At 39.7% G+C, this 27,387-nt stretch overlaps 1 protein-coding gene across 5 annotated transcripts in view; it reads left to right on the top strand.

The window, feature by feature from the left end:
* The window catches only part of LOC124555780 (fibulin-1-like), a 630,166-nt gene that overhangs the window by 124,936 nt on the left and 477,843 nt on the right, over positions 1-27,387 (top strand). For all 5 annotated transcript variants that reach the window (XM_047129834.1, XM_047129832.1, XM_047129833.1 and 2 more), the window contains exon 2: positions 25,184-25,346. In XM_047129834.1, coding sequence (XP_046985790.1) covers positions 25,184-25,346 — 163 coding nt within the window. The remainder of the gene's footprint in view (positions 1-25,183; positions 25,347-27,387) is intronic.

The raw sequence follows: 27,387 nt of genomic DNA, 5'->3' as shown, positions 1-27,387 counted from the left end.
GGAATAGTCCAGATCGCTCTCTACTCTGCTGAAAACAAAAAAGGCTATAAAACAAAGGAGCCACTGGTACACAGCTGAGATTGACATTGTTGGTATGTTACATCAGGTCCCATGCCAGATTCGTTAACTGAAGTAAGGACTGGACGAGAAAGCCTACATTGTATGATACTTAACTGACTATTCCTAGTAATTTCCGATATACTTCCTAGCATAATACAGCCTCACCTCCAGAGATTTTGTTGAAAGGTTTTTTATTTTCCTGTTAATCGTTGGCACCAACGGTCAACAGAGCAATTCTTGACTGTTGTTCTCTCAAATCAGCTTTGAAATTTGAACTAAACGCCAACACCATATTCCTCCAGGGAATTCTTCTCAACTTACACGCCATCGAATTACACCGCACCGAAACCACAGCTACATGTCGTTTAATAGTATGACTTATCATCTCTCTAATATCTCTCTACTGTCATAATTAACTTCCAGTCGTTCATAAAACAGTAATACCAGAAATAATTGGTTCTGCTCCAGCTTGCATCTGTGCCCTTTCAAGGCAAGATAACGATCTTATCTCCCAAGGTCAGCAAGACTTCAGTGTCAGGTTACACACATTGTCTAGATGTATCCATGTTCAAACCCCACTCACCTCTCCCAAGGAAACCACGGACAGTTGATCATGGTCATCCACAATGTTTATTATTTCCGGCGCGAGGCGACTGACGGCACAAGCTGCTAAGCTCTGCTTCAGCTTGTGCAGTATATACACTCCTGGAAATTGAAATAAGAACACCGTGAATTCATTGTCCCAGGAAGGGGAAACTTTATTGACACATTCCTGGGGTCAGATACATCACATGATCACACTGACAGAACCACAGGCACATAGACACAGGCAACAGAGCATGCACAATGTCGGCACTAGTACAGTGTATATCCATCTTTCGCAGCAATGCAGGCTGCTATTCTCCCATGGAGACGATCGTAGAGATGCTGGATGTAGTCCTGTGGAACGGCTTGCCATGCCATTTCCACCTGGCGCCTCAGTTGGACCAGCGTTCGTGCTGGACGTGCAGACCGCGTGAGACGACGCTTCATCCAGTCCCAAACATGCGCCAATGGGGGACAGATCCGGAGATCTTGCTGGCCAGGGTAGTTGACTTACACCTTCTAGAGCACGTTGGGTGGCACGGGATACATGCGGACGTGCATTGTCCTGTTGGAACAGCAAGTTCCCTTGCCGGTCTAGGAATGGTAGAACGATGGGTTCGATGACGGTTTGGATGTACCGTGCACTATTCAGTGTCCCCTCGACGATCACCAGTGGTGTACGGCCAGTGTAGGAGATCGCTCCCCACACCATGATGCCGGGTGTTGGCCCTGTGTGCCTCGGTCGTATGCAGTCCTGATTGTGGCGCTCACCTGCACGGCGCCAAACACGCATACGACCATCATTGGCACCAAGGCAGAAGCGACTCTCATCGCTGAAGACGACACGTCTCCATTCGTCCCTCCATTCACGCCTGTCGCGACACCACTGGAGGCGGGCTGCACGATGTTGGGGCGTGAGCGGAAGACGGCCTAACGGTGTGCGGGACCGTAGCCCAGCTTCATGGAGACCGTTGCGAATGGTCCTCGCCGATACCCCAGGAGCAACAGTGTCCCTAATTTGCTGGGAAGTGGCGGTGCGGTCCTCTACGGCACTGCGTAGGATCCTACGTTCTTGGCGTGCATCCGTGCGTCGCTGCGGTCCGGTCCCAGGTCGACGGGCACGTGCACCTTCCGCCGACCACTGGCGACAACATCGATGTACTGTGGAGACCTCACGCCCCACGTGTTGAGCAATTCGGCGGTACGTCCACCCGGCCTCCCGCATGCCCACTATACGCCCTCGCTCAGAGTCCGTCAACTGCACATACGGTTCACGTCCACGCTGTCGCGGCATGCTACCAGTGTTAAAGACTGCGATGGAGCTCCGTATGCCACGGCAAACTGGCTGACACTGACGGCGGCGGTGCACAAATGCTGCGCAGCTAGCGCAATTCGACGGCCAACACCGCGGTTCCTGGTGTGTCCGCTGTGCCGTGCGTGTGATGATTGCTTGCACAGCCCTCTCGCAGTGTCCGGAGCAAGTATGGTGGGTCTGACACACCGGTGTCAATGTGTTCTTTTTTCAATTTTCCAGGAGTGTATATCAGACGCTTCCTGTATGCCTTTATCGGAAGTATCACTGCACAAACTTTCTTTTCTTTTCTTTTCGTCAAAGAAATAGTTCTTTCACGTTTCACAATCAGTGAGGATAAATTACAAGTATTGTCAATCTACATGCAAGGTTACCTGGTCCATCTACATCTACATATTCCATCTATTTTCATACATCTGTAACAATAGAGAACTAAAGAGCCACGTTTTTACACCATTTTATTATTAGTCATATCAAAACGGTGGCATTAAAATAGAAACAACTTAAACACAGTAACAGAGAAAAACATGAAAAATTTGGAAAAATCAGGGCAGGTGTTCGATCGAAAAGTAGGTTCATTTAGCCTTGGTTTCTCAAAAGCTATGTTAATTCAAAGAACTATGCACAGTTCCTTGTCAATGGAAAGAGAACCAGTGAGCCAAATGGCATTACTTCAAGAATTTTCTCCTATGAACCGGTGTCACAAGACAAAGATCAGTCAGAGATGTCGTCATTGGTTCTAGTCAATGAACCATCGCCACTGCCGACTACTGCATCATTAGGAGAAAAGAAAACACTAGTGGCAAAAACACTGAATTTTTGCAACTCGAAATGAACAAAATACTTTTGGTGAAGGGACACAAAGATATTAATGAAGATGATGACGCTAATTACTTCTCTGTTGTGCCTCCGGTCTTGAATGTTTTGCAGCACATACTGAAATATGATTTAGCCTGAAATATGAACAAAATTTTTCAAGGAAGTGTTTTCTTCCTTATGTAAAGTAAAAAACGCTGCTAAATTTCTGTCGCTGTGCATTGGATGAGTCCATAACCTCTTATTTCTTCTTTGCATAAAAGCTCGACGACTCACTAAACTGTCAAAACAATACCAAGAATAAAATCATTGTTCTAGACTAAGCATAGATTGGATGGCGGTAAAAAACTGATGGTTGCACCTATGTCATTTACGACGTCAGCTGTTGTCGAGGAGTGGGGATTCCCTTACCACTTACCAGTGCAGCTTGGCGCGTCAAGGGCAATAAAGGCAATAATAATAAAAAAAAAAAGATCGACGAGACGCACAACATCATCGATCGTCGATCGGCAGCAATGTGTGATGACCCTACTGTGCTTGAAGGTACGCTGAACCTACCCATTATTCTTTTTGTTAACCCTCTCCAATTACTTAGATATCGACAGACATGAAATCCTAACTCCCACTTCCTGTTAAAATAGAAAAATTTAAGTCAGTGCTCTTTAGGGATATAAATGAGATGTAATTATTTACAACTTGTAGTACACTGCTCTCACAGAAATACAAATGTGAAAATTTCAAAACGGAACTTCTTGTTGTGCATTATTCACCCTATAGTTGGAAACATCTATAATTGTCATTCTATTTTTGGGCCTCTGTCGTTTTTCATCTCCCACTACAAAGCAATTATGTACAATATCGCAAGCTTTTGATACAATCCATCCACAGCAAAGTTTCAGATTAATTTCTTCTTATCTTATAGTTCCAAATACTAAATGTACATTCTACTAATTGCTGGATATTGACAATAAACAATTGCTTGCCTTTTATAATGTTCAGTGTGGCTTACTGTAATCACCGAGGGAAAAAATCGTATATAGTTGGAGTTTTCTGGACAAGGATCATAAAAAGAACGCGAGAGACCGACACTAGACCTGCAGTGACCGCTAGTAACTCGTTTTTTCTGTCCTGCAAAGTTTGACACTACGGTAACTACGCACGAACTCATAGGCTTATGATCGTGGCAATGACGCCATTCAATAACTCATATTTACTTGTGAACGGAGAAAGATACCACTACCATTTCAAAAACTTTTTTGTAGTATTATCTGTATTTTTCTCGCAATGATATTTGGTCTAAAACGTATCTAACAGTAAATTACCCGCTATCAAACTTTTTCACAAGAAGATTTGTAAATCAAGTGCACATGTTTGACAAGTATGCTGTCATTTCACACTGACTGTTACATATTGCGAAAAGGTAAATGTTTTATTGAGAAGATAAGATGCTACAATATCACGTATACAAAAATCAGACTTTTTAACCGCATACTTTCTTGAAATCGATTGAGAAACATTACAGAACTAAAAAAACATGCGAAACCAAAAGTAGGTGTTTTTCCTCTCGAGGAAAGTAAAGTTTTGAAGAAAAAAGTAAGTTCATAAAACGATGTGGTGTAGTCTGATATAAGGTCAAGAGTTTTTACAGCATGAAAATCGGAGAACAGTGTGTATACTCTAAGACGGTGGATTGTGCCGCCTAGACGTCGCGTGGACCAGTACATCCCATCCCAACCCATTCTGGCATGCAACGTGAATGCCGCCTTAGTCCCGGTTCCCATTAGGGTCTACGGCGCGGCAAATGGTGTGGTAGCGGCAAGGTTGCCATGGAAATGCCCTCGGTGCCGTTTCATAGCAGGCTCTGTATCGCAGTTTGCACATTCGAACCACTGCCGCTACCGCTGATGCGTGCTGCACCTGCAGGTCAGCAGCGCCAATCACAGAATGCGTTGAGCGTGACGTCAGGTTACAGAACCCCTGGTCATGTAAACGTGACACATTCTATTTCTACCAAAATGCTGTGTCGAGCAGACTTAGATTATTACCTATTCAAATTCCCGTATATCTAGTCTTAATTACATTTTACAGCTTTGTTTGCTAGGACATAATACGAGTTTATATGTTGATTACGTGATCATGACATCTTTTCTTGTTAAGATTCCTAAAATTAGAAGTTAGGTGAGAAACCACATGTATATGTTGAAGAGAAAAGTCGGCACTCGTATGTAGGCATGCAGTTCCACATTCAGATTCAAGACAAATGTGTATCTAGCAAAATGAGAGCGGATACATTTTGAAAAATATACAAAACGACGAACTGGCACCACTGTCTTACTGTCCAGCACATCAGAATGTATAGAGGTACATGTACCAGCCTGCACTAGCTTGCCAGTTGTCGTAGCTCACTGAGTACACTGCTTGAACATCAAATCCACATCCACCATGGAACTAGGGTTCGAATTCTCGTTCGGTTCCTTTTTTTCTATTTTTGAGACGTCCGTTTCCTAGTTCTCGTCGTTTATAAGCAGTGCACAGCCGTAACTGGTCCTGGCAGGTTCATGTAGGGCGGCTCCCCCATGAAGTACACAGTTGATGAATACGTTGATATGGTTTTGGTGCTGGATGCACCCAATAACAAGCTGCTGCCCCTCGTGCGTATGCTGCACAGTAGCTTCAAAGGAGCCATCCTAATAAGAATGTTTTTCGTCGCGTGGAGTAACACATTCAGGAAACCGTTAATCTTCGTCCGCATGTAATGGACTGAGCTCGTCCAAGGACTAGACGTGCTCCTCAGAGGACACGATTCTTGCAACCGTTCACCAATCACCCCGTCGAAGTACCTGTGATATTGTAGGGCTGTTCCAGATATCTCAAAGACTGGTTGTTGAAGTGTTGCACGATGAACTGCATCCACAACCTTACACGTTAATTCAACACCAGCGGCAAGAAGACCATATCCGAAAAGTACAGTTTTGTGAACAGCTTTTGCACCAAGTGGAAGACAACGATCATTTTGTAAATAATGTGATATGGACTGACGAATCGAGTTTCATTCGTGAAGGTATTTTCAACTTCCACAACAGCCATTATTAGTCTGAACACAACCCACAGGTCACCGATGAACCCGACTTTCAGGTACGCTTTGATATAAACCTATTTGCTGGAATCGCGGGAGTGCTGTTAGGTTCTTACCTAATGCTGGACAAGTAGAATGCGCCACTGTATCGTATGTTTCTTTGCAGTGTTTTGCCTGACGCATTAGCAAAGGTTGCGCTTGGCGTTTGGTGACGACTATGGTTTCAGCATGATGGTGCACCGCCATAGTTTGAATTGAATGTGCGTAATGCTGTATCAGCTACTGTGGGAGTCAGCACTGACACAAAGAAGGAAGGAGAGAAGTAACGATGGCCGGTGGCAGGAATCCTAAATGATCTGTACATAATACTTTCAAATTAATGGGGCACTCTAGTTCTAAAAAGGAAAGAAACATAACTCCTCGTTATGAAGTGGCTTCCTATGCCTCCTACATGGAATTACTTTACCCACAATCACTACTCGCAGAACGCTGGGCGCAGGGTAAGTATTGTCTTCCCGTTACTCTGTACTGATGTTCTCGAGGTCTGCATCCAAAATGGGGCCGACCAACGATGGGCAGCTGGTTAAATCAGCGTTGAAAGGGAGCGCTGAACCCTGTCTTCCTGGGGGTGTGGCCCTGCCCGCTGTTTCCATTGGCGGACGGGTCAGCGCGTTCTTGATGCGTTTCGCGGCGCTGCATTAGTCGGTATGCAGTAGATGTTTTAGGACTGCACACTCCTCCCTCCTCCCCCTGCCCCCCCTCAAATAAAAAATGCCCCACTGTTGTCGTGTATGGGGGTCATCTTACGACAACGGGGCAGGGGAGACAGGAAGGAGGGTAGCGTGAGGAGCCGGGAGGCGAACGGAGACACCGAACCCCAGTCCGCTCCCCATCTGTTCTGCGCTCCGAGGGGAACGTCGGTCAGAAAATTCCGAAAAGACGCCCAAATTTCGAAGAATTGTTCCTCTCTCCCAGCACCTGGTGTGACCAAAAACTCTGAAAAGAATAGAAATGGTTCAAATGGCTCTGAGCACTATGGGATTTAACATCTGAGGTCATCAGTCCCCTAGACTTAGAACTACTTAAAACTAACTAACCTGAGGATATCACACGCATCCATGCCCGAGGCAGGATTCGAACCTGTGACCGTAGCAGCAGCGCGGTTCCGGACTGAAGCGCCTGGCACCGCTCGGTCACAGCGGCCGGCAAAGAATAGAATTATTAGGCACAAAGCGATACTTCCAGACTTGGAATGTACCATGTGCTGTGGTGGATGTAGCAACTGGAGCAGTGTTATGTGGCGCCGACCAAGCAGAAGCTCCGTCACAGGGCTGGGAGCGGTACGTTGAGAGCAAGAGCAGCAGCGCTTGCTTCCGTATGTGGGAGGCATGCAGTTTGTTCATCTGTTGCTTGAACGTACACATAGATCGTTCAGCGTCTCCATTCAGCCGAGAATGAAACAGAGCACTGGTAAGGTGAGTGATACCATCGGCTGTGCCATAAACTGTGGTCCGTTATTTGTAACCAACAGTTCAGGTGAACCTTACAAACAAAAAATAGATGACAAATCCTGAATGGTACTACCCAACGTAGTCGAGTTCATGGGCACCGGAAATGGATATTCGGTAAAAGAGTCCACAACAATAAGCCAAGTGTTCCGAAAGGGACCAGCAAAGTCAATATTTACTCGTTGCCATGGGACTGGGGCCAAACTGAGAACGTTTGGGGAGGAACCGCGCAAGTGCGCACTGTGATGTCATCTGTTCAATGTGGCGTCGATGCCTGGCCAAGTGCAGTGTTGACGAGCTGTTTTGTGCGGACAATTCCCCAATGTCCACGGTGGAGCAGTTTCAACACATCTTTTTGCAACACTTGAGAAACAGGCAAACACGATTGTCCAGAGTCATTCTGTAATCATACTGTGCTGGACGGAGAAGTTATGTCGACGAGCATAACATCGGCGCGAAAAAGAATTCTGAATAGTTTACACGGAATGGGGTCAAACAGTATGGATGTAACACAAGAATAGGTTCAAGTCAATGTCTGCTTCTGTGGCTTGTGCAATTTTCTTATAGCGCAGTGGAAAAAGTCTGTAAAACTTCAGTGTTGTGCGCGTCAATTTGACAAGATGCGGCAGTAGCATCGAATTCAGAATCAGGACCAACAGGAAGCAGAAAGTGCATTGGCCTGAATACGAATACCAAACAAATCGAATGAACCTAACCTAAAAATATTTTCAAAGTCTCGTGAACGCAGAGTTGTAAATGTCAGTGTTCTGGTGTGATACCGTAAGGTGGCAGGCAAACTACATGTACCAAGCACTCGAATGTCCTGACCGTTATATGAACTAAGTTTCGAGCAAGATTTTGTCAAATGTGGAACGTGGGTAGAGGTATTTTTCTGTTGCAAACACACAAACAGTACATGACCTGGCTTTCCACAGGTAAAGCAAGTCGCATTCCGCGAAGGGCAATTTTGTCTTTTATGTGTGGGAAAGCAGCGGCACAGAGTAGATATCTTTGTCTGTGGCAGCGGGTCCTGCCAGGTTAGCCGAGAGCGCTAATGCGCTGCTTCCTGGACTCAGGTGCACCGGCCCCGGATCCAATCCGCCCAGCGGATTGACGGCGAGGGCCGGAGTGCTGGCCAACCTGGATGTGGTTTTTAGGCGGTTTTCCGCATCCTACTAGGTGAATACCAGGCTGGTCCCCACGTCCCCACCTCAGTTGAACGACTCGCAGACATTTGCACCGCCGGCCAGAGCGGCCGAGCGGTTCTAGCCGCTACAGTCCGGAACCGCGCGACTGCTACGGTCGCAGGTTCGAATCCTGCCTCGGGCATGGATGTGTGTGATGTCCTTAGGTTAGTTAGGTTTAAGTAGTTCTAAGTTCTAGGGGACTGATGACCTCAGCAGTTAAGTCCCATAGTGCTCAGAGCCATTTGAACCATTTGAACATTTGCACCACGTTTGCACTATTTCATGATTACTCTATACGCAGACAGCTGGGGTACACTGATTCCATCCCGGGGGGTACGGGGTGGTGGCAGGAAGGGCATCTAGCCACCCTTTCAATTAACTGTGGCAAATCCGATCACAACTAGGCCGACCCTGCGAAAACGGCGGGACAAAGACACAAGCAAATGAAAGGAGAAAGAAAGGGTGTAAAAGCAGCAGGGACATGTTTTCACAGTAGACACACGCATTGATACTTTTTTACACCGTCCACGGTGTGGTGGACTGTTTATGCGTGGTGGCCGGTTGCAAGGCGTACCTGTTCGTTACTTTGCACTTCACTGCAAATGAGAGCGATCTAAAAGTTTTCTGTAGCACTATCTAATGGATCTTGATGTTCAGTACCTGTTCGTTACTTTGCATTACACTGGAAATGAGAGCGATACAAAAGTTTTCTGTAGCACTATCTAATGGATCTTGATGTTCAATAATTGTAACACTTGTTTAAAGTAGGATCAGAATGTTTGAGAATTTGTTCATGAATGCTACTCTCTAGTACAGTGTACTTAATCGCGTTACTAATCATGGCGTCACTATATTACTATCCACAGCTACATTGACAACAACACTTGCGTGTCAAACCCTGAAATTCTGGGACCCACTAATGGGATGTCTGATCCTAGTAATACTTATTGAGGACGGAAACTTAATCTTCAAAAACTAGCAGCTCCGACCTACTAGTCGGGAATAACTTCCGAGCGACACGTGGCGGCCGTTGGCAAGAAACCAGAAAGTTTCACAGTACCTTGCACTTGATGTGTAGCACAATGAGCGCCGAACTGAGCGTACCACTCGTTCCATTCCTCTTGTTGTTCATTGAAAGCACAGAATGATGGAATGCACGGAGCCGGTGCTATGGTTGGGGCTGGCTGTTGTGACGGAGTTGATGAAGTAGCAGCTTGTGCTTTAATGAGCTGCTGGACTGCCATGATCAACTCCGACATTTTGTGGTTCTGAAACTGAATAAACTGCATTAGATCGAAGTCAGCAGCAGCCGGAGGTGTAGGTGCAGGTGGTGTAGGAGGCAGGCTAGAGGCCATTTTAACGAGACGAGCGCCGCAACAAATTATAAGTAATGCAAATATACAAGTAGCGGTATCGTTGCGGCTAGTCTGCAAGAAAGAACACAACTAGTAGCAATGCTCCTCTGAAAGAAAAGGGAGAAGTATTAGTGACGCACTATGACGGAGCGGCGAAGAGCGAAGGCAGCGTTGGTTCTGTAATCTGCGGCGTTATATGTGTCGACTACTGTGGGAGTCAGCAGGGAAACAAACAAAGGAGGAGAGAAGTTGCGATGGCCGGCGGCAGGAATCCAAAATGATCTGTACGTAACGCTTCCAAATTAATGCAAAACTTTGTGTAAAAAGGAAAGAAACATAACTTCTCGTTATGAAGTGGCTTCCTGTGTTTCCTACATGCAGTTACTTTAGTCCCTATTACTCGCTGAACGCAGGGTAAGTATCGCCTTCCTATTACTCACTTGTCAGTAATGATGCTGAGCTCTGTCTTCCTTGGGGTGAGCCCGCATCTCGTGGTCGTGCGGTAGCGTTCTCGCTTCCCACGCCCGGGTTCCCGGGTTCGATTCCCGGCGGGGTCAGGGATTTTCTCTGCCTCGTGATGGCTGGGTGTTGTGTGCTGTCCTTAGGTTAGTTAGGTTTAAGTAGTTCTAAGTTCTAGGGGACTTATGACCACAGCAGTTGAGTCCCATAGTGCTCAGAGCCATTCCTTGGGGTGTGACGTTGCCCGCTCTTTCCATTGGCGCGAGTCAGTGCCTTCTTGATGCCGTTTCGCGGCCGGTGTGCAGTCGATGCCTCAGGACCGCACACGTAACTATTTAAATGGAGCATTGCCAGGGAAATGGATTGGTTGTGGAGGTTCAATGTTCTGAGAGAATGGAATTATTGTACATAGCATAGTGCGCGATCTAGTGGAGCCTACCTATTGTAATTTTTTGTACCCCATTGCAAAAATGGTTCAAATGGCTCTGAGCACTATGGGACTTAACATCTATGGTCATCAGTTCCCTAGAACTTAGAACTACTTAAACCTAACTAACCTAAGGACATCACACAACACCCAGCCATCACGAGGCAGAGAAAATCCCTGACCCCGCCGGGAATCGAACCCGGGAACCCGGGCGTGGGAAGCGAGAACGCTACCGCACGACCACGAGATGCGGGTTACCCCATTACATACAGACGATATTATGATATCAACTGTAACACTTCGGTGACAAAAATCATGGGATAGTGATACGCACATACACAGATGACGGTAGTACCGCGTACGCGAAGTATAAAAGGGCAGTGCCTTTATCTAGCTGTCATTTGTACTCAGGTGATTCATGTGGAAAGGTTTCCGACGTGACTATGGCCGCATGACGGGAATTTCCAGACTTTGACCGCGGAATGGTAGTTGGAGATAGTCGCAAGAGACATTCCGTTTCGGAAATCGTTAGGAAATTTAATATTCCGATATCCACAGTGTAGAGAGTGTGCCGAGAATACCAAGTTTTAGTCATTATCTCTCACCACAGACAACGCAGTGGCCGACGGTCTTCACTTAACGACCAAAAGCAGAGGCGTTTGGGTAGAGTTGTCAGTGCTAATAGATAAGCAACACTGCGTAAAGTAACCGCAGAAATCAATGTGGAACGTACGTCGAATGTATCTCTTAGGCCAGTGCTGCGTAATTTGGCATTAATGGGCTATCGCAGCAGACAACCTATGCGAGTGCCTTTGCTAAAAGCACAGCTTCTCCTGCAGCGCCTCTCTTGAGCTCGTGACCACATTGGTTGGAAACTAGGTGAACGGAAGACAGTGAGTCGCTCAGATGAGTCCAGACTTCAGTTGGTAAGAGCTGATGATAGGGTTCGGGTGTCGCACAGACGCCACAGAGCCCCGAACCCAAGTTAACAAGACACTGTGCGAGCTGGTGGTGTCTCCATAATGGTGCAGGCGGTGTTTAAATGGAATGGACTGGGTCCTTTGGTGCAACTGAACCCATCATTGATTGGAAATGGTCATGTCCGGCTTCTTGGAGACCACTTGCAGACATTCTTCCCAAACAACAGTGGAATTTTTATGGAGGACAGTACGCCATGTCACCGGGCCACAATTGTTCGCTATTGGTTTGAAGAACATTCTGGGCAATTCGAGCAAATGGTTTGGCCACCCATCAAACATTTATGGGACATAATTGAGGTGTCAGTTCGTGCAAAAAATCGTACATTAACAACGCTTTTGAAATTATGGACGGTTATAAAGGCGACATGGCTCAGTATTTCTGTAGGGGTTTCCAACGACGTATTGAGTCCATGCCAAGTCGATGTGCTGCACTACACCAGGAAATAGGAGGTCCGACGTGATATTAGAAGGTATCCTATGACTTTTGTCAGCTCAGTGTATGTTATAGAGGCTTTATTTGTGCCATGGACAAAGCAAAGTGGTCATTTACGTCTGTAAGACGTTCATGTTATGTCTTAATGTTTAAATAAAGGTAAGAGTAACATGAAGATGTATACAAGATACAGCATATGGCGGTGTGAATTGGATACAATTTTTTAGTTTCACTGGAAAAAAGGTTTGGGACGAACGTGACTCGTACATCGATGAGTGTGTATATCCATTCCCTATGGTATTGCGTCGCCTCAGTGAGCTAATAAGATACCTCTGGCACAACGCTGAGTTCATGCTACGTGTTGTTGGCCATGCTGCACGCACTCTGTTGCCGGGACCTCGTTTTTCAAATCGCATTTACTTTAAACCTGTTAGTGGGACTAGGTTTTGCCAGATATACTTTTGTCTTCAGTTGGAATGAGGACTCACATGTCGACCTCCAAGTGCGGCATTGTTTCTTACCCTGTACAAGAAATACCCAAATGTGCAATTAAATATTTCTTTATTTGGCAGTATAACTTCACTCCATTAAAATTATCATGTCATGTATTGCTTCTTTGCTAACAAAAGGCAACTCTCTCTTCTAACATAATGTTCTCTGTCGCATATTGAAAGAATCATAACGTTGGGTTCAATATCTTACAAAGTTAAAAGGGTTCAAATCTCATTTGAAAATAGCTATTTTCTCGTACAACAATCTTATATTTAAACTTACAACATTCCTGAAACCAAGTCAGAATTTCTTCAGCACGTCATAGCATCCCAAGTTTCTCAATTCAGTCTCAATTGCCGTAAGTGATCGAGTAGTTCTTTTTAAAAAAAATATTATTTTAGCAGTCAATCTGAAACTATAGTAACCAAATTTATTCATAAAAGAAAATGTAATACACAAGAACCATGAGTTACAGTTTTGGGATCTTCTCATGGGGTCACGCATTAATTTCAGGTAGACCTCTAATATATGCGACCTCATAAATGAGTTAGTATTTATCCATGACAATAAGGTTATACAGTCTACGATGCTAATAAAATCTTATACGATGAACAACATACTTTGTCGCTTATGTGACGTTTATTGATGAATGCATTAGCATTATGACTGTTGGACTCACTGTTCCATGTTATTACGAATAAGACATTTCACACTAGAACGTCGTTCTTGCAGTAAAGCTTGAACACATGATAGCACCGTTCCCCAGGTGAGCCATCTGTATGCACAGATACGTACTACAAAATGACGATCGCTAGCCACCTTCCAGTATAACTACGGGTTTTAGTACCATGAGTCTCTGAGGAGATGATCCACCTGCATTCGATGAAGCTCTTTTCATTTAAGCAGAGAGACTACATCTTTAACGGGATGGAAACTTTCAAGGAATGAAAGGGATTCGGAAGAAATTGGCTGTGGCCTATAGTAAGGGAAAAACCCTGGCATTTGTCTAAGTAAAAAGTGGGAAACCATAGAAAACCATTTTCAAGATTTCCAGCGGATGGATTCGAACCCCCTCTCCCCACAATTCAGGCATTGCTAGCTCAGCGCGCCATGGCCCAGAGCTACCCCAGTTGGTGGAGAATTTACGAAAACTGGTTGTTGTACATTCTTTTCAAACAGAACAAAATGCATCACAACAAAAGACGGAATTCTCGTGTTTGATGTTTTCATTGTAATTGTGAATGTTTCGTCATTTGTTAGTGCATTAATGCGAGCATATTTTAAGATTTAGTTATGCAGAGAATTCGTGGCTTCAGTTATTATAGTATTCCAAAAGCGTAAATAGATTTTGTACGAATGGGGGGGTGGGGTGTGTGTGTGGGGGGGGGGGGGGGGGGGGAGGAACGAAGGTGCAGTCGGCTCGGTCGAATTCAAGTTGTAAGCTGAAAAAAATTATCTTAGAAACGAACGATCTACGCATCGAATGTGCTGTCATCACATACTCTTTCAACTCTCCACAAACCCCTCCACATCGTTCCGCATCCCAACGGGTTATCATAATTGAGTACCGCCTGGGTGACCAGATTGGCCTATATTTTGTCATTTGGGTTGATAATGACGGATTTTGAGTAATTTTGTACAAAATGCAACCACCGTCGTTTGGACGATATTTTTGTTGATCAACGCGGGTTTTGGACGACACAGGCAAATCCAAGTGTATTTTTATGCACTGACTGTTCTTGAATGTTATTTGTAATTCTATGTACCGCTTCGCTACCTTGTGAAATACTGAAGAACTGCAAGCCCAATGTTCTACCAGTCTCCAAACAACGATTCAAATCCTAACATTAAACTGCTGTAGATAGTTTACAGTTTTAAACATGCCTGTCTCTTAGCCACCATATATAAGTTTCAGTATGGGAATCACACAGCCAGCCGGTTGCAAATAACTGTTACATTGACCTAGGTTTTGACACCACTAAGGATGTCTTCATCAGAATAAAATTTTAAGAAACCCTATAAAATAATACATAGAAAAATAAGTTTGACAAAATTATTAACCAACATGACAACTGTCGTGGCATACAAAGGTTACTTATGTAAAATTACATTGCGAGAAAGCAGTGGTCTAAGTTTCTAGCAGATATGCTCCATTCAAGAATCAAAATGAAATACGTTCAAGCCTTTGGCACGTATGCCTTGATAGCAACAACATCAGACTGAGCAGTTCAATGGCTTACATTGATGCCATGAACGCAATAAAAATTGCGCCTCCTATCGGGCGCGGAAAGTGACATGTGCCAATTTGAGACATTATAACAGAAATAACTGAATTACACAACGCTTAATTATAAAAACAAAATACAAAGGAAGTGAGCTTAATGTACTGGTGAAAATATAGAAAAGTCGAGCAAATGATGTGTAACAGAGCCATCTATTAGGCTGTCCAGAAATTACCACTTCGTAAAACACAGGATATTAAGGAATATTTATACAAACGGCTGCACAATCCTGAAAATATCTACATGAAGGCAACTTTAGTACTGTACATCCATGAGATTCGAAGAAAAAGATGTTTCGGAACTAGAGGAAGGGAAACATAGTAAAAAAAATTAAGGAATCAAAACTCCACGAGTAGCGGATTAAAGCCACTGAATAGATTTTTGTTACGTAATTGTAACCGTTCATTGAGGATGAAGCCATCGCACTTACAAGGGAACCTCCCCATCGCACCCCCCTCAGATTTAGTTATAAGTTGGCACAGTGGATATGCCTTGAAAAACTGAACACAGATCAATCGAGAAAACAGGAAGAAGTTGTGTGGAACTATGAAAAAAATAAGCAAAATATACAAACTGAGTAGTCCATGCGGAAGATATGTCACATCAAGGATGGTGTGAGCTCAGGAGTGCCGTGGTCCCGTCGTTAGCGTGAGCTGCTGCGGAACGAGAGGTTCTTGGTTCAAGTCTTCCCTCGAGTGAAAAGTTTATTTTCACAAAGTTTTGTTCTGTCCGTTCGTTCATTGACGTCTCTGTTCACTGTAATAAGTTTAGTGTCTGTGTTTTGCGACCGCACCACAAAACGGTGCTATTAGTTGACGAAAGGACGTGCCTCTCCAATGGGAGCCGAAAACATTTGATCGCAAGGTCATAGGTCAACCGATTCCTCCACAGGAAAACACGTCTGTTATATTCTATACGACACTGGTGACGGCATGTGCGTCACATTTCAGGAATATGTTGTCGACCCACCTAACTTGTACATTTGGCGAATGGGTAAAAAGATTCTTCTACCTTGCCTGACTTAGGTTTTCTTGTGGATGTGATAATCACTCACAAAAAAGTTATGAAAACATAAGAGTTTGTCACATAAACTACAACAAATGAATGCAAGTTTCACAGTAGCATAGTTTTCCCTGTGCTCTGTCAAAACATATGTTTTTAACGTTTTCAAATTTTTCCGTGTGTGGACCGTCAAATCCTGCATATGTCCAAGCAAATCTGAACATGTGCTCAAAATAAAAAATTAAATATTTCACTCGAGGGCAGACTCGAACATAGGACATCATGTTCAACAGCTGCTCACGCTAACCACGGGACCACGGCGCTCCTAAGTTTGCATTCTCATTGATGCTGCTTATCTTCAGCATGGACTACTCAGTTTGTATATTTTGCTTATTTTTTCATAGTTCCACACAACTTCTTCCTGTTTTCTTGATTGATCTGTGGTCAGTTTTTCAAGGCCTATCCACTGTGCCAACTTATAACTAAATCTGAGGGGGGTGCGATGGGGAGGTTCCCTTGTTAGAAATATACTTGAAAATCTCCAGCTCTTCGAGTACGTCGAGCCTACGACCTTTCTTTTCCCTATGCATAATGGAAATTTCATCAACACTTTTCGGTTTGCGACCAGAAATTAAAAGATAATATTCAAAAATGGAATTATGTGCATTAATGCCTCTTTTTCCCAATAAATATTCCTTGTACTTCTCACTGAAAGAGCTTCCAGTTTGTACTATATAATAAACGGGACACGTATCACATGTGATTTTATTAACTCCTGAATTGTGTATAAGAGCAACTGTGGTCTTGAGATTGTGAATAAGATTTTTTTGCGTTATTGTCAGAGGGAAAGTTAACTTTCCATCCATATTTTTTAACTAGAAGACGACGAATTTTATAGGAAATAGGGCCCAAAAATGGAACAGAAGAACTTTCTGTAGCTACTTGTTATTGTCAGAAACAGCACTGATGCCTAAAGTACCGTAGTCACTTTAGCGTCTGTTTTGACTTTGAAGATCTTTTCAATTAACGAGGGATCATAGCCATTATTAACTGCAATAGCTTTTTTAATAAATTCATCTCTTTATTAAGCTTGTCAGGTGAAAAACTTATAGAACCTGCATGATGAATAGCTGAATGTAAAAATGCCCTTTTATAGGATTGAGGATGCAGTGAACTACTGGGCACAATCTGATTAGTATTAGTGGCTTTTCAAAGAATACCGAACGAAAGTCTGTCGTTGCCAATAGCTGTATAAATGTCCAAGTAATCAAGCTGACCATCGTTATTTTCTAATTCACAAGTGAAGCTGATTATTTTCATGAAGACTACTAAAAATTTCAAACAGCTGTTCATTTCATTCCAGGGAACCGCTGTATATGATCAAAATGTCTTCTACGTACCGAGAATACGACAAAATGCGCAGATCAGCAGCTGAAAAACTATTGTAGGATTTTTCTTCCAGCGAATTAATGAAAATATCGGCCAAGGTGCCTGCCAGTAGATTACCCATTGTTAGGCCCTCAGGGTGATGGTATAGTTTGCCATTGAAAACAAAATAGTTGTATTTTACCACTATTCTTAGCAAACAAATTAGGTCAGTTATCTCCTGATCAGAAATATCTTTTTTAAAAGTACGTAGATTTTTTTGAATGATGCCAACAGGTGTCTGAACAGGTACATTTGTATATAGGTTTGTAATATCTAGTGAAAACAATTTAGTATCTTGAACAAACTGCGGATTTGATTTTACTGCCTAGATTTTGACTGTTGAGGACAGAATAATTATTTCGAAAAGCAAGAGACTTTTTCAATTTTTTTTTTTTCATGAAGAAACCTTGCTAACTTACGATATGCACTGTTCATACTCTGTATGATTAGACATATTGGTGGTAAATTTTATGTGCTTCAAACTGGGAATGCAATTTTGAGGCGTGTGGATTCATATTAATAAACTGTTTCTTATGAAGTGGTTTAAACAAATACATAGCGCCATTAATGGCAAGTCTAATTTCTTTTTGTATCATGTAAGTCGGATCCTTATCTAGATCTCAAACATTATTCCCTTCAAAAAATTGTAAAGTCTTATACACATATTCGTTCTGAGTATCAACGATTACAGCATTCCCTTTGCAGTTTTTATTATAAGGGCATTGCTTTCTTTTACCTTGACATTAACATTTTTAATCAATTTTTTATGACAATCTTATTGACAGGAGTTTTTAACTGCATGTTTCTCAAAAATACTACATACATCAACGAAGTTGTCTTCACTATGGTTAATATATTTCAACATGCTTTCACTTACATATGTTTTTGTCAATATTTTCATTTTTGTCTTCGTATTTGTTTAATGTATCTTGTATTTCTGATCCTCTTAATGTGTAATGAATTGGTGGTACATCTTCAAATTTTTCTAAATATTGATAAGTGTCAGAAACAATTTATTTCTCAACTTCTTTATTTTCTTTGATAGCTCTTAGAACATCATATATGAAGACAGTAACTGTTCTCAAAAGAACAGAATACTCTTGATGACCATGCAGCTTTTCCCTGGAATAAATGATGACTAACTTAAACCCTCAGCTGCTGACAGGTGTTGTTGATATACATTGATGTGGACAGCTGAAAATGTGTGTCCCGGTCGGGGCACACATTTTCAGCTGTCCACATCAATGTATATCAACCACACCTGTCAGCAGCTGAGGGTTTAAGTTAGTCATCATTTATTCGTAGAACATTGTCGTCTACAGCCTTCAATTCCTTGTTTAACTTGTTTGGCTGCATGAATCACAGGTCGATTTTTTTTAAAAATTGCTCATATTCTATACATGATCTTTTCTTCTATTTTTAAAATTTTCTTTTAATTCCTTATCTTTCCTTTTATTTGATTCAGCTCATTTAATAACTTCTGGATCATATTTTCCCAACATTAGTTTGGATGCAAAACGTTAGCAATTTATTTAATGTTCTTGTTCTTGTTTATGATGGTTATGTTTCTGTTTAATATTTATGTTTATATGCCATGTTTAATGTTTATGTATGTGTATGTTATTTTTAAAGTATGTTTAATGAATAAATAATTTATAACAATGATTGGTTTATATTTTTAGGTCATTTAATTAAGATAAAAACATATTAGTTGTTTATATGGTTCGAAAATATTTACTTTTAGTTCGATTTTTCCATTATTAAACTTTCTTGTCATAAATCTAAAACGATTCTCATTCGAACATTTACTACATATTTCTTTGAAATCATCAAATTTTTAATCTCCATCAACAAACTTGTGGTAAATATAATTTAAACTTCTATCATCTTATCTTTAGATATGTTAAGAATTTAGAGTATCTCTTACTAATTGATTAGTTATCTTTGATCTAAGTAAAACCATTCTATTCCTTTATCTCTGCTACTAGTAAAATATTCTCTAACTACGTCCTGCTTTTCAAGAATAAAACCATCAAATAAAACAACAGAATTACTTTCACATTCATCCTATATTATAATTTCATCATTATTTCAATAAAATAGTGATATCCTTCTTAAATTTTTACATATTTTCCTAACTTCTTGATATTTTTATTGATCTAAACTTGTAGAATAAACATATAAATGATTGATTTTATTCCAATTTAACTATCTTGGAGCTAAGAAATAATTATTGTTCATTAATGTTGTTTTTCCAGATCCATTTGTACCGACCATAACATGTCAGATTGACTTAGGTTAAAAATTCTCAGTTTTGGATCCCAGTCTGCTTTGCTCATTTAAGTACTAAAAATTTATTAGTAGTGAATGACTCACTTATTTCAATTAAGTGGTAATTTATCAGTAATCAAACAAAAATTAACTCTGCTGATAAGCCATAGTTCTAGCAAAGTTACACTAGTTGGCCTTCATTTAACATTTTTAACTCTAGATATTTCATCAAAAAATAATATACTGTATTGTGATGGAGAAACAACTTGAAATTCCTGTTGGTCTCATAGTTTAAAAGTTTAGAAAAATTTATTCAAACACAATCTTAAGTTGAAATTTTAAACAGAATTAATATTGAAAGTAATGTTAAATTGTATATGGATATAAAAGATAATATTGAAAGTATGTTGGGCCTTAATAATCAAACTATTCTGGGTAGTGAAAAAATTATTGGTAATAATATTCCGCAAATTATACCACTTGAATTTATTTAAATTACTGCTCATAATATTCCAAAAAATATACAATTTGAATTAATTAATGTTACTTTGAATTTAACTTATATTTGTAAAAATCATTATTTTCATTGTTAAACTAATATTATTGCTTAATTGAAGCCTAATGTTGAATTTGGTGCACCAATAATTTATGAACCAAATTATGTTATTTATTCCAATTCATGATAAAACTGAGCAATTAGAAATAAATGTTACTGATGAAGGTAATAATTAGATTTACTTTACAGTAGCAGTTATTTTAGAAATGAATTAATAAAATCTATTCTATATAAATCTAAAAGATTGATAGCTGTCAGTTTTATTCTTTTCCAGTGAATGAGAGAAGTAGAAAGAATCTAAATATTCCTAATGATGCTGTAGAAATTAACATAAATGTTGATGATCCAAATCTTGCTCAATTCTACATATATTTTAAAATTGTTACAGCTGATGGATCAGATTATCCTCCATATGATAGAAAACTAATAAAAATTAATTGATTCTGTAACTGTAAAGAAGGAAACATATTTTATCTAGCAAAAGACATGCATTTATTTCATTTGTGACATTTAACTTGTATAGAAGAACATGTAATTAATGATGGTAAAATGATGAGGAAGAAAACAGAAGTATTATATCCACTGGAGACTTTTCACGACTTTTTTTAAGATTATAGAAAAGTAATGTGGAAGGTGATTTAGCTATAATTTTTACTTTAAACTCGAGTTCAAATGACATTAAATTTCGTTGAGCTGTTTTTAAGTAAGTTGGAGTTAAAATAAAAGCTACGTTACCAAACTGATATAAAATTTTAGTGAAGAATATGGAACTCATGTGCCAGTTGTTAAATATGAGCCAAATTATAAACTTGAAAAATAAAGAATTATATTGAAAAGTCTAAAAATAACGATTTCTTTTTATGAATTAGGGACTACAGAAAAAGCAGGATTAAGTGGTAATAAAAACTTTGTGATAAATATAACAAATTATTTTGATTCAGTAGAGTCTGGAGTACGGCATTGTATGGTAGTGAAACATGGACTGTGGGAAAACCGGAACAGAATAGAATCGAAGCATTTGAGATGTGGTGCTATAGACGAATGTTGAAAATTAGGTGGACTGATAAGTTAAGGAATGAGGAGGTTCTACGCAGAATCAGAGAGGAAAGGAATATGTGGAAAACACTGATAAGGAGAAGGGACAGGGTGATAGAACATCTGCTAAGACATGAGGGAATGACTTTCATGGTACTAGAGGAAGCTGTAGAGGGCAAAAACTGTAGAGGAAGACAGAGATTGGAATACATCAAGCAAATAATTGAGGACGTAGGTTGCAAGTGCTACTCTGAGATGAAAAGGTTAGCACAGGAAAGGAATTCGTGGCGGGCCGCATCAAACCAGTCAGTAGACTGATGACCAAAAAAAAAAAAAAAAAAAAGATTTTGATATGCGTTATTTTATTTTTGTTATGTTTCAGATTAATCGTAAAAATAAGCAGTTGATTGATTCACCATTATAGGTCATGTCAAATCATGCACATTATATTTGAAAAATGAAAGAAATGAAATATTTCCGCAATAAATGTGAATTGTTGAGCCACCAGATTATTACTTAGAATATTATGGTTCATTTTGTGATTTTAAATGCTTTACACAATTAAAAGAAGATGCTGATCTTAATCCACATAATTTTATTACAACTTAACCTATTTATGTCATAAACATGACATACAGAAAAAATATTCCAACAGTACAAAAAAGACAATGAAATTACGAGCTACTATTAATGATAAAATACTGGAGTTACACTTTTGTATATAATTATGCACACAAAAAAGAATTTAATGTATGATGTCTAACATAGAATATTATCTGAGAATTTTTAATTTTCGAATATTTTGGATAATGAGTGTGAAACTTTTAAAAATAATATGTAAACATATATGTAATATTTTAATATGTTGTAATATGTTGGTAATTTGTTTATTGGTAAATTGTACTAATAATTTGGAATTTTTATAGTCATAAAAAAGAGAGAATTTGAGTTTTCAATTTTTTTCCAAATTATTGTAAAATTTTCATTACAACCAGGGGAGGTGGAATTGGGGGGGGGGGACTATGGGGGCTATAGCCCCCCCTCCATGGAGTATCATATTACACTGGATAAAATGACTTCAGAAATCAGTGATTGTACTACTCCAACAGATTCAATCTTTTTTTATAATTATGTACAGTATAGGTTACAATGTTTTCCAAACACATTTTAACAAAAGAATAAGAGTGGCAAATGTCTTACTACCTAAACCAATAAAAATCATTTAACTTAAAATAGATGTCTTATTATTAATTAATACACATTTTTTACCTTGGACTCCAAAATATTTACCAAAAACTACTTTAAGCAACACCAAATTTTACCATTTTGTCGGTTAGGACCCAAACTCTCCTTATGTTAAGCCATATCCCATTTCCCCAAACCCATTCCCCCCCCCCCCCCCCCCTCCCAACCGACTTCTAGAATCGCCCCTGGTTACAACTATAATTTTCAAATTCATCTACATAATTTCTGTAAGTATCTGTAATATAATCAACCACATTATTATGTTTTATATTTCTGAAATGTTCTATAATTAAATATGATTTGAAATAATATTTGAGATTGTTACACTGAATTGTTTCTCTTGTACATGATATGTATTCAGAGTTGCAAATTTGGCTTACCATCAGCTGTATAATGGAACAGCGACTATGAAAACTTGTGCTGCACTGGGACTCGAACCCAGATTTCCTGCTTATCGCGAGCAGTGCCTTATCATTAGGTTATCTGTCCATGACTTGCATGGTTGATGACATATGATTTGAGTCAGGCTGTGGTCGTGCTCAGATAGCCAAATGGTAAGGCACAGCTCGCAATAATCGGAAAATTTGGGGTTGAGTCTGGGTCCGGCACAAATTTTGACTTTTACCATTCCAGTATACAACTGATGGTAAGCCATATTCGCAACTGCAAATGCATGTAATGTATTTCATAACAGTTGTAAACACTGCAGTGCATGTTGCTTCGGCCATGCATGCATGTCTAAAGGAACATTACATCATAATAAAGAATAATACATACACTTTACTATCGTATGTTTCTCTTGTGGTTCATTATTTCTCTCACCAAAAATATTTTTATCAAATTTCAATTCATCCCATACATTACTCATATTCGATGTCTTAGAAAAATTGTCAATTGTTTATCTTAATGTATTAGAAAAATTTTTATCAGGGAAAATATTTTTTTTATTTTTCCATAATGAATAAATTTAGATTTATATATTAAATATTTTTTCTATAAGAATGGAGTCCCCACTTATGCTCTAATGTAAACAATAATAAATTCTTTAAGAAACTTAACTACATAAAAATAGATGATTTGTACAACTTTACTGGATGTCGTTATTAGAAGACTAAATATGGAAAAAAATTGGTTATAACAAAATAACGTGTTTAAAACTATTTTTCCAAACAAATATCGAAAACTAGTAAGGAGATGGATTTTCAGCTTTTTAATATGAAAATATTAAACCGAGATATAAAGGGAGGGAAAACAAACAAGTAGATTATAATGAATAACATGACAAAATTTTTAAACTAAATATGAGGAAATGATTTGAAACTTTTATATCTACATTTTATGCTTGAAAATTAACGATGTTTTTCTTTGAAATTTATAAAAAGGCTTTGAACAAAGGATGTGACTGTTCAAAATCATTGGTAAAAATGCTCAAAAAGTGATGATAATGTTTGAGGAAAACACAAAAGACGTTGAAATGACTGAAAAGATGACGATCGTTTCCTGTGTGTTGATTTGATTTTTTTATTATTAAAATCTGACTTTTTGACGAATGGTGTGTACTGCTTGAAATTTCGTGATTTTTTAATTGTGGTCCCTTGATTTCTTTGTAAAAGTTACATTTTGCGTAATATATCTACTCTTAACAACACTGAAATCATTGTAGACAAAAATATTTTTACATAGTGCACTTAAATGTGAATTGTTTTATGGACACAATAGATATAAAATTCTCCATGTTTTTAGTTAACAAGTATGTCGCAGGAAATTATCTTCATAGTCTCCTTTCAGTTTAAATGAAATGAATGAATACCATTCTTTTCCTTTGACAAACAAAGATGTACATTACAATTTTCACATTTTTACTCCACGACATCCCTTGCATTATGGAAATTTGCACATAGTAGGCACTGCACCATTTTCGTGAAGAGGCGAGTGTTGTGCTTCATCATACTGAATCTTTACAGGAGGCCTAGTTTCTCCTCGTTGCCTTTGAAGAGGAGTATCTGAAGGTGTGGCAGATGGCCGCACTTCTCCCCCCTTTATTGTTATTATTATTATACTTATCGTTATTGGAGATATCCTTCCCACTTAACACCAGAACATCAGTCACATTCATCCTGATATTTAGGAGATATACATATTATTTTCTTCATTTTTGTGATCAATTACTTTGGCACTTGTCCTGTATTCCGGTCAACTCTGTACCACAGCAGAATCAACAGCATGGAAAATTACTCTGTCTCTCCATTTCTTGGATTTTATAAAAATTTTGTAATATGACAGCAACACGTCAAAAAGATCAACTCCACCTATGCTAGGGTTGTAGAGTTTTACAGTCTTGGTTCGACAAGTAGTATCATTTATATGTTTCCTTGTATCAGCGTTCATCATCAGTTTCTCCTTTACCAAAAAACTTAAATCTACTACAACTGTTTTGTTGTCAACCCATTTTACCAGTGTTATGTCATCTGTCGTTCAATTATTTTGTGAAAATCCTCTTCCCTTCTACAGTGCCTTCTTGTCTTTCATTGGATGAGGATTAGCAGACTGGATGGCCCTGATAATTCCAGCATTACACGTTTTCTTATTTTGGTACTTTGAAAAATCTTGTATGAGGAATTTATTGGAATACCTACTGTAGCAAGTAAATTGATATAGACTGTTTATTTTACAGGTGACATGGAGATGGTTTTATCCATGTGTTGTTCACTGGGAGAAAGCTGGGCTGGAAACTCATTTCTCTGCAGTGAATATCCCAGTCCTGTTGCTGGAATACCAAGAGAGCAGCAGAGTGTTTGTTTATCAGCCATTGAAATTTGTTGTACTCGAACTAAAAGGTAATGTGCATAACATGGATTCCTTCATTGTTCATCATTTGTTTCAGATGATTGTTTTGAATACCTAAGTCACTCTTTGACTTCATCAAATTGTTCAAAAAGAAGAAAAAATTAAACGAGCACCAATGTGCTATTGTCTAACAGAGCTGTTGTTCTCTAAATCTTCGTTCATACACTGCATAGCACTGTGATTTTCATCGCAAATGTTATTTCCCATTGTATCATGTATTACGGTTTCATCTCATACCATTCATGTCTGGAGTGTACAAAGAATGACTACTTAAATGCACCTAGGCATACTGCTGTTAGTATGATCTTGTCTTTACTGGTAATAGAGTGATGTCTATGGGGCTTAGTATATTTGTAGTTTTCTCATTTAATACTGCTTCTTGAAACTAAGTAGGGTTTTGTAGGATGGCTGACAGCTATCTTCAGGCATCTAACAGTTCAGTTTTTTCAACATTTCCATGATGCTCTTACATAAATCAAATGACACTGAGACTATTCATGCTGCTCGTCTTTGTTTACATTTAGTATCCCCTGTTAATCCTATTAGGTGTGTTGGGCGGGTGTTCCGTAAGCATTTCATTTATAGACTAAGTGTGTTTTCCCAGTACTTTATAAATGAACCGAAGTCTACCACATGTCTTACCGAGGACTGATCATTCCATCCTGTATTCCCGCAAACTGCTACATCCAGGTAGTTATATGAGTTGACAGATGCTAATTGTGAATCATTGCTATTGTTGCCATACTATGTTTCTGAGTTTTGTGAAGTGTACAGTTTCATAATTCTGAACATTTAAAGCAAGCTGCCAATCTTTACGCCGATTTTAAATCACATCAACATCTGATTTAAAACTTGTGCAATTGTATTAAGGTGTAGTATCATTATAGACTAATACATCATCAGCTAAATGTCTTAATTCGCTATTAATATACCACACCAGGTTATTAATACACTTGATTAATTACATTACTTGTACAGCAAGACTCCCAAAACACTACCCTGCGATACAGCTGAAGTTACTTCTACATCTGCTGATGCCTTTCTATCCAAGGTAACATGCTACATCCTCCCTATCAATAAATCCTCAGTCCACTCACACCTTTCGTTTGATATCTCACATGGTGGTACTTTCGTTAATAAACATTTGTGTTGTACTGAGCCAAATACTTTTTGAAAGTGAACAAATACTGCATCTATCTAATTGCCTTATTCAGTCACTTTCAAGGTGTCGTATGAGAAACATTGGGTCTCTCATTACTGATGTTCTTGGAATCCATGCTGATTGGCATTCTGTTAAAGATACCTCAATATGTTTGAACTTATTAAAGGTACCTCAATATATTCGAACTCTGAACATGTTCCAATATTCTACAACTGATAGATGTCAATGATATTGGACAGTAGTTTTGTGGATTACATCTGATATCCTGCTTGTAGATGGGTGTAACCTGTGTCGTATTGCAGTCACTGGGCATAGTTTATTTTTTGAAGGCTCTGTGGTAGGCCTATACTAAGAGGGGGTCAGACTCAGTCTCTACAGAATCTGACTGGCATTCCTATCACTCATCTTCACTGGTGCAAGACTTATACTGGGGCAGTACCCTTGGCTCTACCTTTGTGAAGGTAAATTTGAAAATGGAGTTCAGTGGTTCTGCTTTTGCTTTGTAAGTGTGCAGACACTAACTTTGTTGCTGCTAACAGCCTGCACATAAGCCCAGAATTTATTTGGGTTTCATGAGCTTTCAATAAGATACGTCTCAGATAGTCACTGTAGGCTTCAAACATTACTCTATTGACATCCATACATACACTCCTGGAAATTGAAATAAGAACACCGTGAATTCATTGTCCCAGGAAGGGGAAACTTTATTGACACATTCCTGGGGTCAGATACATCACATGATCACACTGACAGAACCACAGGCACATAGACACAGGCAACAGAGCATGCACAATGTCGGCACTAGTACAGTGTATATCCACCTTTCGCAGCAATGCAGGCTGCTATTCTCCCATGGAGACGATCATAGA

This window comes from Schistocerca americana, chromosome X (genome assembly GCF_021461395.2).
Source record: "Schistocerca americana isolate TAMUIC-IGC-003095 chromosome X, iqSchAmer2.1, whole genome shotgun sequence".
NCBI lineage: Eukaryota > Metazoa > Arthropoda > Insecta > Orthoptera > Acrididae > Schistocerca > Schistocerca americana.
This window is presented reverse-complemented; position numbering and strand designations above follow the sequence as displayed.